Source organism: Phoxinus phoxinus, assembly GCF_949152265.1.
Source record: "Phoxinus phoxinus genome assembly, chromosome: 17".
NCBI lineage: Eukaryota > Metazoa > Chordata > Actinopteri > Cypriniformes > Leuciscidae > Phoxinus > Phoxinus phoxinus.
This window is the reverse complement of record NC_136892.1, coordinates 26992476-27003310: the sequence shown is the minus strand read 5'-3', so window position 1 is coordinate 27003310 and position 10835 is coordinate 26992476. Positions and strand designations below refer to the sequence as shown.

The following is a 10835-nucleotide window of genomic DNA, read 5'->3' as shown; positions in this document are numbered from 1 at the left end:
GTATTGTTTTTATTCGTTATTAATATAAAAAATGCATAGGCCTAAATGTACATTATAGTTATTCTGATTAGCCAGATAGGTGTTTATTCTATGTAGGAAATTGGGATATGGATACATTAATTATTAGTATTGTTATTATTATTACTACTATTATTATTGTGATGCATGCAACTATAGCCAGTGTTTATTGATGTGCGATTCGTGAATGAATCGTTTGTTTGAGCCGATTCTTTGCAATTCAAAGCGTTTGCGCTAAACTAAGGGAGAATAAACTTGTTGAAATAATAAATTACGCAACATTTGACATTTATTCGAGCATGTTGGAATTTATTATGGCATAAAATCATAAATTTACAATTTACACTTAATCACTATAGGCTAGCACCACCATATGGCAAACCATCTTACGTAATTTAAATTATTTAACATAATACAGGCATAGGCTAGACTAAACACTGCTACTTAAACAACGATAATTTCCATGTCTGGACTGTTTTATAGACGTTTAAGAATGTTGATTATTATTAGGGTTTTAATTAGTTCGTGTTTCCTTTGCTATGTAGGCTATCCTATTAGACCTTTAAGGGATAGTTCACCCAAAATGAGATATTTTGAACTTTGTTGGTAATCAAACAGTTGACGGTAGCCAATAGCTTCCAGGAAAAAAACAATGGGTGCCGTCAACTGGTAGCAACAACATAGATTCTTCAACATATCTCAAACAGAAGAAATACATCCATACAGGTTTGGAACCACTTGAGGGCGAGTAAATGATGATTAAAAATGTCATTTTACTATTAATTAAGCTAATATCTGGAATCCTAATATCGTGCGTAGGGGTCAATTTTGATTTGTGAATCGATTCCCTTGAACTGATTCACCGGAAAGAATCGTTTCAACACGAATCGAATGTTTCAAATGAATCGAATGCTCTGTGATGCCGGACCGGTTGCTGTTTTCCTCAGCCCGCCTCCGAACACGCAGGTGGCGGTCATGTGCGTAAAGGCCCACCAATCTACAGATGCCGCTCCTCTCCATCTCCTCACTCCTATGAGACCGCTCTCGGCTTTGACGTCACCGTGTGCTCCCTCCGGTTGCCACGGCAACCCGTCTCCCGCACCCCCTGCCCTTCCCATCCCTACGCTGGTAGGATCCATAATGGTACAGGCAGCATCCTGCAGCACAATGGTGAGCGCGCAGTGATTCAGCATCGCAAACTTCTCTTTTTATTTCAACTACCTTTCTTTCTTTACATCTGTTTGGTTCGTCCTCACAGTGGTCTTTAAAACCGTCGCCTACCGGCATGTTTTGAACAGGACTGGACTGTCACCGGACCGGGAACGTCGGACGGGCAGCTGGCACGGAATGGTAGGTCGGTCGGTGGGAGATGTTTATGCGGGAACCTGAAGGGTGGGGTGATGAATATTGATCGCTATGAAGGTTAATGAAGTCGATGTCTTTGTGGCAAAGGAAAATAAATGATCAGTCACGGTTGGCGGCGCGCACGAGAACGATCAGACGCGTAAACGGCAGGATTTCTCCGGTGTTTACCAGATCTGAGCGCGTGAGCGCACATCCATCCATGTTTTTCCTGCATCACTCGCAGTCCTGCATCATATGTCTTGTTTGCAGTGACGGCAGGCCTTTGTTAGAATATGGACTGATAGAATGTGAAGTCACAACAATGATATGTATGCAAAAGGGTAATATAAAATACCTTTTAATTCTTATATAACGCTCTATTCTACTTATAGAGGCTAAATTGATTGAATTTGGTAAAATGATTGCCGTTGAGGAATTTAAATTCCATATTTTGAGACTATTTCTTGCATTTGATGATATTTTTAAACTGTTATCTAAGCATATGTGAGTTCATCCTGGAGTCTGAGATGGGGCATATGGTAAAAGCACCTGCTGTTTTTTTTTTTCTTTTCTTTTTTCATGTAGCTACTAAACAGTATAAAATAGGATAATTTAAAAATAGGATACACAAATTGATACAAATTTAAATAGCTGTTCTTTGATTTACTTCTTTATTTCAACCCATGGTTGAATATAACCATTATTCAATAACTGTCATGAAACACATTTTTTAGATGTGATATGTTTGATGTTGTTGTTTTTTAAGGCTATTTTTGGTTTATGATTTGAAATAAACATCACGTCAACATCACAGGATGTGACGTTTTCATGCACTTTCCTTTTTCATAAGACTGCGTGGAATGACAGTCATAAAAGCTATTAAAAATGCAAAAGCACATTAATTTACCTACAGTATATTTTCGACGCATACAAATGGCTCTGGCGTTTAGTTATGCATTTACTTACATGTGTATTGTGAGCCTGAAAAAATGGCATACAATGTAGTTGTGCATTTTATTGCATTACATTTTGAACTGTAATGCATTTGTAAGAACCCTTAACTCCTTTAAAGAAAAATAGAACTCACTGAATCAAACAAAGTGTTCACTAGATCACACTTATAATCAGATAAAGAGCATGCGTATTTACCATGCTGTCCGAGGAGAGGGCTCCGAGCTCTGAATTTTGGCCCGAACCCAGAGTACTCCCCCCGTATCCCTGCTGGGATAGGAAACAGCCAAGAGTGAGGAGTCGGGGTGATGGAGGGATGTTGAAAGGAACATAGGTGAGTCGATTGCGTATATATATATCCTCTCGTGCTGATTGGATAGATCATTTGAACGTGTTCCTCCTGAACTTGTTAATAAATCATTTCTATCGTCGCCCTTCTCCACACTTGCCGGGGTGGTTTAGTAATCCGACCTGTGCTGAAATATTTCATGACTTTTTAAAGGGGCTGTATGTAGAATTCAGAAACTCTTGTTATTAGTGACACCGGTGGCCGTTAATCGAACTGCAGACAGCAACTTATTGCTCAACAAGAGTCTGAACGTGATTCAGTGCTCCGGTATACTCACAATGAAGTTCTTTTTCATTCTTCGATTAGAAGTAAAAAGTTGGAAATACCCTTGCAGCGATACACTGTTGAACATCCCGACGCCGTCCACGCTGCTGAGAGCGACGTTTAGATGAATGCGTAAATATGTATAATAAGGAAGCATCTGATCATAGCGATGTGGATATGTTTGCACAAGCTCTCACTGACTTGATTACAAAGTATATTTGAGATTATAGACTATATAGATATGGCTATATAGTTTGAATGAATCCTTTTTCTTTGCATGACACTCTGACGTTACATTACAGCATAGCTCTTTCGGCATTATCCTGAACATTGTATAAGCATTCATTTATTGTGTTACAGAACCGAAGAGTTCTCGGGAATGTGCAAAACCGTCACCTTTGAATTTTCCCGGCACAAATATCCCTAAGTTTCATTACAAGCTGTTCACACATTTTCAATACAAAAAGCGATTAATATTTAAACATCTATGCTTTTGTTTTAATGTAATGACACAATGTGGCTTTTAAACATCAGTACTCTGTTAAAATGGACCAATTACTGCAGGATTTGGCAAGGCGCTGTGCATAACGCTGAGGGACGTCCATGGACCAATCAACCCCCCTCCCCCCCAAAAAAAGACCCCATATGTCTAATTAGGCTGTTCTATTGTGTCTGTATATTGTTCAATCACAAACCAGTGGGTGCCCTGGTTAGACTCGGCTCACGGTTTAGTGTCAGAGGTTGTCGTGATCATCGTGTGCTGACATTTGGAAAGATAAAGAGTGATTTTTTGGGGATGAATTAGTGAATTATTCTGAAGCTCGAAGAATCTGGCTGGATATGACTTGGATGGTTCAGCAAACAATCCTGTGCAAACTGACCACGCTCCTAGGGAATTTTCACCTTTTTTTTCAAGGACTCTTTAATAGATTATTGTAAATAGATGCTTGACCCATCCAGTTTGTAGTCCACTGCAATAGACAGTGTCAAACTTGTTATTTCCATCAATATTTATTGGCTTGCTTGTTTGTTTGTTTGCATATTTAGCTATTGTTTGCATTCACGTTGGATCATGAATCTTGATTTCTTGCCACATCCATTGGAAAGCAAAAGTCGTGTTTTGTATCACTAGTTGCAGTTTATTTAACAATGTGTATGTGATTATGCATTGAAATTGGTTATCAGGTTTTGTGGTCTAAAATAAAAAAAATACATGTTTCTAGATGTCATGTACAAGCGCTATGGGATTGCAAAATCATAATTTTAGTCTCTGCTGCTATGCAGTCAAAGAACAGTCCCACTTAATATTTAATGTTTTGGAGCCAATAGCTTGTTCTGTCTCTGGTTGATTGTGGTTAGGATTAGTCAACCCCGGTTAAGCCATCTCAGTGTTGTAATGTTTCTATCGCAGGCCCACATTATGCAACTAAAATCGCCGTGTTACCATCCAAAGCCATTTGTAGATGACGTCACTGCTAACCAGGGAACACAATGGTGTCAATGTTATTGGAATGGTATCAAGCATTACCAATCTGCTGTTATCAACACGTTTTTATCTCAATGTTTGAAACATTAAGGGAATTTCTTGGCTTATGCCTTGGCACATTTTCAGGGATGCTTTTTTTAAGGTCATTAATTTTGTAAGTGGGGTTATCAATAATGTCTTTCTTCCTCGTGCCTTGCTGGAGGACTTGCCAATTTATACATTTCACAATAAAAAATGCTTAAATGGCCAATTCTGGCATCATTTACTCACCCCCATGTTGTTATCAACCAGTATGACATGAAAATATTATTTTTGAATTGAAAGTAAATAGGAAGGGACTATGGAACTTATTTCTGCCATGGACTTAAAGTATAATAAAGATATTTGCAACTTCTTATCTCACAAATCAGGCTTTTTCCCCTCAAAATTGCTGTTTTAGGTCTTGTAATTGTGATTTGTCATCCCACAATTTTGACTTTATTACTTTTACTTACTTACTTTCGTAATTCTGAGTTTACATCTCACATCCCTGTAATTTTCTCTTCTGTCATTTTTTTCCTGGAAATTTTAGACACCTGGCCTGACCGTATGAACATGCAGAATTCTGAGAAAAGTCATATTTGCAAGATGTGATGCTTAAATTCGCAATTCTGATTAAAAAAAAAAAAAAAAAAATCAGAATTGTGAGGTATAAACTCGTCATTTTGAGAAGTCGCAACTACTTTTATATTTGTATTCTGTGGCGTAAATAATTCTCCATAGGTGACCATGGGCTGTCAAGCTCACAGGACAAAAAAAAAAAAGAAAGCATAAGACTATAAAATCAAACCATGCCGTAGCTTCCTTTGACAAACAGGCTTTATTCTCTGACAATATTGGTGGTCACCATGTCAATGATGACAGAATTTTTATTTTTAGGCAAACTATCACTTTAAGGGCTTAAAGGGATAGTTTACCCAAAAATGACAATTCTGTCCATTCCCTCCCTCTTAAGTTGTTCCAAACCATTATGAATTTCTTTCTTCTGCTGAACACAGAAGAAGACATTTAAAAAAATAAATCTGGTAACCAAACATGATGAGGCCCCTAATGATGGACCCCATTGACTTCAATTGTACTTTTTTTTTTCATACTATGGAAGTCAGTGGGGTCCATCAACTGTTTGGTTAGCCATATTCCTCAAACTATCTTCTTTTGTTTTCAGCAGAAGAAAGAAACTCATACAGGTTTAGAACAAATTGAGGGTGAGTAAATGATGGCAGAATTGTATTTTTTGGGTGTGCTATCCCTTTAAGACTACTTAAGACGACTATAAACTAAAATAAAAATTCCATCAAAAACATTACATAAACTACTGTAATATTTAGATGTAATATAAATAGGACTATTTAGTATGTTTTACAGATTTGAAATCCTAACATTTATTTTCCATACACATTTTCCCAGTGATCATTTTATAATCATGCTTAAATTTGGGATATTTTGGTTGTGAACTCTGAATTAATCGTCCGTGAATTCTGTGGACTTATTGTAGGCGTGTGTCCAGGCGTATGATGGATGATGTCATCTGTGGGTGTGGAGTAACAGGATGCTCATTATACTTGTAATTATGCGAGAAGAGGGGCGTGGCTTTAGACCGAGCTCCACCTCTAAGTGACCAGACATAATAGCACTCGCTCTCTTTTATTATATGCTATAAAAGCAGATCTTGTTCAATAACAACCTACATGATCTGTAGCATAGAACAGAATTTCTGTGTTTTTTTAGTCTGTACTCCCACAAGCTTCCAGTGTACCTACCGTGAAGAGATTTAGCACCACATTGGATTTTCCGTACACTGTAAAATAATGTTTATCGTCAGCACAGTGGTATTCAGTGAAATTTCAGCCCCAAGGGGAATGTTTCCCGTGCAAGCCGATGGTTTTAAGATACATACCACAAAGGCTGCTGGGATTGATTCTGAGATTACTGAGCACAGCAGCCCACAGCAAGAAAAACTCTATGACTTTATCAATAGCTTTTATATTTTCATGTTTGACATGACCTCCATGCATCACTTCAAAAGGGAAAGTTAATCATGACTTAGTCTGTTAAATGTATTTGGTCAAATAAACAGTTTTTTATAGCCTATTTATTTCAAAATGACAATATATTAATTAGAAATGAGCTCTTTAAAAATAAAGATAGCAGGAAAACTATCCAAACCAAACATCTGTATTGGCAGATGCTGCTTTAACTTTTATGTTCATATTATACACTATGAGCAATGTTAATCTGCAATCCTCTGCTATGTCGTCTTCACATTTGATGAAAGCTCTTGAATTGACAGATGGTGCAGTTATTGGCTTGCTGTTTGTTTATATAATTACTTGCAGTTGTTCATTAGGATTTGATCTTATATAACTGAACGTCTCTCTGTAGTTGTAAATCCAGCAGCACTGCATCAACAACACACTCCTACTAAGAGCTGATTGGCTTCTCTAGGCTGCTACCATTAGTGTTTGTTACATTACTATTGGAGATAATAGCATCTTAAAGCTCAAGTCTTAAATCCAGCGTAAGTTGCTGTGGATAAAATCATCCGCCAAGCCCATTACATGTATATTAAATGTTGTTTAAGAGTCTTAACTACACAGTGTCAAATTAACATGTTGATTAATGTCTCTGACCCATTGTTTTGTCAGATAAATTATTCTCTAGAGGCATTAGTGTAAATGTCATAAATTCATATCAGTACATACATAGATTTTTCGCTTAATTGATTTTATTAGGTGTGTGCTATACGCTCATTAGTGACTATACGTGTTTGTGTGTGTACAGTATATGTGTGAGTGTGTATTCACTTTATCTATTTATTTAACACACCAGAGAGAAAGCGTAAGTCATCATGATCAGTTTAGAAAGAGTTCTGAGTAAAGCCGGGAATACTACAGCTGTCAGCAAAGGATTTATCTGATGGAATTGTGGAATTGTGGGATGTCAAACCATTGGAACATCTGCACTAGCTATTTTTGTATTGCTATACTGGATCTCTCATATTCTACATAGAATGAGTTTTATCAAATGAATTGATGTGGTTAAGGTTATTGTTGTTCAGGTATGGCACTAATTCAAAATGAAAGAGTATCACTTTTAAATACTTGGATTTTTAAAAAAGATATGGAGGATATACTAGTTTTCATATATAGAATGTTCTAGTTCACTCAGTTCCTACTGTCTGAACCATGCTGAATTTGTTTACTGTTGTCAAGGAAATGACTCATAGCTGTTCAAAACATTTAGCGAGAGTACAGAAAACTGTGTGTGAAGGTTTGAAAGGTTCTTATCAAGTATTATTTCACGGTATTGGGGTTCCTGAGATAGCTGTATGGTTCTTAAGAGATTTTAAAAGCCCTTGATGTCACATTAAAGGTTCTTCGGATCAGTGTATTAGGAGCGAAGTACTCCTGGTTTCTTTAAAGTATGAAAGTGCAGTGTGGAATTGCTGTGGTTTGGAGACAGCAAGCATGAGGCACCGAATGGAAAAGAGAGGAATATTAGGAAGCACTGGACTTTAGTTCAGGGAAGATGAGAAAAAAAGAACTGGCGCTTGAGAAGCGAAGGGGTCAGGGCTCAAGGAGTGGGCTGGCCTCTGCCGTCCGGTATGATTTGGTCTCATGCTGATCAGGGAGGAGAAAGGAATGAATGATCAAGTGTGTTTACTGCCTAGGAAAAACCAAAGACTTCAGCAATGTTACCCTGAAACCTCACCATATAGGAAGGCAGATAGATCCATAAACCACAATCATTCTTTCAGCATTTGAGTCGTTTCCTCTCTGTATTCTGAAATTAGTCCATTGGCCGCATCTGTTAATCAGACTGCAGGAATGTGAATAATTTAGATGTTTTTGCTTTGCCCTATAGTGGCAGAGTGTGTTATGCAAGAGACCACTTTAATTGCCTCAGCACACTAATGAGATGTTATTAGCGCTGCGCTTTGTTTGTGCTCTTCTAAATAGTCATCCAAACAAGTGTTTGGACAAATGTCATTTCCCTCCGGGATAACCCCCTGTCCTGGTGACTGTTTTCCTTCCACCTTTGTATCATGTGTGTGTTAAATCACGGACACTAGGAAGTGTGTGTCACCGTGTTCGTGTTTCTCAACGTGATGGGGAGAAACAGAGCATACATGTTTGCTGATGTCATCAGAAACTGAGGAAGGAGTGAGTTTAGCCTTTTGAAAAATGTTTTTTGAATGATTTGACTATCTTTCTAAATGATCAGTTGGTTATAGAGGCTGATTTAAACTCTCAGGTCTCGAAAAGCAATTTCGAAAAAGCAATGTTGGCATTCTAAATATTTCACTGAAGTAACTGCCAGCCATCCACTTCCACTCCGCTCTGAGCTGGGAGGTTCGGTTGTATGTCTTTCTTTAGTGTTTGGTTGAATGCATCTGCTGCTGCGGAGCTCACTTGACAGGATTTCAGGTTCCCCACAGCACCGTGGATAGAGAGAGAGAGAGAGAGAGAGAGAGGGAGAGAACAGGAGAGGGGGAGGAGAAAGAGAGAGTAAGGAAAGACGAGAAATATGGGAGCAATGTGGAATTACTGCTATATTTATGTGGTGCTTGTAAGCTGACTTAAGGTTTGCCTCTGGTGCACAGCAGAAAAGAATAAACTAAAAGTACACACACACACACATACTCAAACACAAACAGCAAGAGATGTTAATACACACACAAGCAGCTTGCTCGTCATACACCTATAAGTGATTGAGAAAACAAGCAATGTGATATATTGTTTAAAAACATATATTTCATGTGTAAGGGATAATGTACATCCAGTCGGTTGCACACACACACACACACACACACACACACACACACACACACACACACACACACACACACACACACACACACACACACACACACACACACACACACACACACAAATTACAGACTTTTATGTCAGATGCAATTAATCATGATTAATACATTTTACAGATCTAATTTATAAAAAAAATCTTACTAACATCAAACTTTTGAACGATAGTGTATATTTATTCCTGAATTATATTTTTTTTGCATGAAAGAATTTGACTTTGGCAGCTCTGTGAATATTTGTAAAAAATTCAACAAATGAATCAATGCTTGGAACAATTTATTGAAATGGAAAGTTTGCACTGATTCACAGAAATAAATTGTACTTTAAAGCTTTTCGAGCTGATGGTTTAGTAGTCATTATTCTGGATCTGTGATTATTTGCACCGTCAAACTTTAAAATAGATCGGTTTTCCCGAGAGAGGACACACACCGCTGCCTAAAACAGGTCTCTCATTTTGCTCTCATTATGTGAACTCACTCAGACAAAATGCAGGACAGAGAAGTGAGAGATTACCTAAACTTCTGGATGGATGGATGGATGGATGGATGGATAGATATAGATATAGGTGGATGTTAGACAGAAAGATAGATTGCTGCCATGCCCTCATGACAGACACTTCTGATTGGCGGTGTGGGCTCTGCCCTTTAGGGATGCTGCACTGTGATTGGCTGAGTCCAGAGAGCCACAGAAAAGAGGATTGGATATTAGCAGAACAGTGAGTGACATTTGCTTTGGACACTCAAGGCATCTGCCATTGTGAGCTCAATCGTTCAGGCTGTTTTCTTCTATTGTTTTAGGATGAAGGTGGTACAGAAAGTCAAACGTCTGACAAGATAATAAGAATCGTAGTCATAGTGGTGGAGAACATCGCTATTGACATCTTGAGTGTTTCGGCAGTTGCTAAGAAACTCATCGAGTCACTGCAGAGATTGGGTGATGAATGCTGTGAAGGAGAGACATCATGACTGAGTGTTTGCAGGCGTTGTTTGTTATTTACTCCTCCCACCCAATGAGGGAAGGTATGGATCTGTCAAAAAGGTTGATGTGTCACTCGAAGAAAGGGAGTTGTGTGGTTTCTGACATATTAGCTCTTAGTGAGCTCCCTAGAGTACCTTTTAAGGCGTCATAGGCAATAAGTGAATGGTATACAAAGTGAATTAAAATGAACTATACACAATATTTTCATGTTTATTAGAATATCATGTCATTTAACATAGCATCAAACTCTATTGGAATCAGTATTGTTGATTCAATCAAAAAAATATTAAAAATCGTTTTCAGTAATTGAAATAAACCTGAAACAAAATATAGTCAAATATAAATGTAAAAAACGTACAATTAGAAATGTTGATTTGAAGTAACTGAAAGAAATAAGTTTAAGATATAGTATTAGAATGACTAAAACTAAAGTAATTTTTTTAAAATAAAAAACTGATACTGATTCAAAATATTAATACATTAATATGAATATAAACATTAAATCTAATATTAAAATATTTATAAATAATATAATCGTATATAAATAAAAACGAAAATAACACGTTTGATTGGAGTCAAA

At 37.4% G+C, this 10835-nt stretch overlaps 1 protein-coding gene across 17 annotated transcripts in view; it reads left to right on the top strand.

The window, feature by feature from the left end:
• Window positions 1-947: 947 nt before the first annotated feature.
• mapk10 (mitogen-activated protein kinase 10) overlaps window positions 948-10835 on the top strand; it is a 62742-nt gene continuing 52854 nt past the window's right edge. For 8 of the 17 annotated variants that reach the window (XM_079586860.1, XM_079586871.1, XM_079586870.1 and 5 more), the window contains exons 1-2: window positions 1063-1188; window positions 1277-1368. In XM_079586860.1, the coding sequence (XP_079442986.1) occupies window positions 1366-1368 (3 nt within the window). In that variant the 5' untranslated portion in view covers window positions 1063-1188; window positions 1277-1365. Of the gene's footprint in view, window positions 1189-1276; window positions 1369-10835 lie in introns of all 17 variants that reach the window. The other 9 variants (XM_079586874.1, XM_079586872.1, XM_079586875.1 and 6 more) reach the window with 3 other exon arrangements.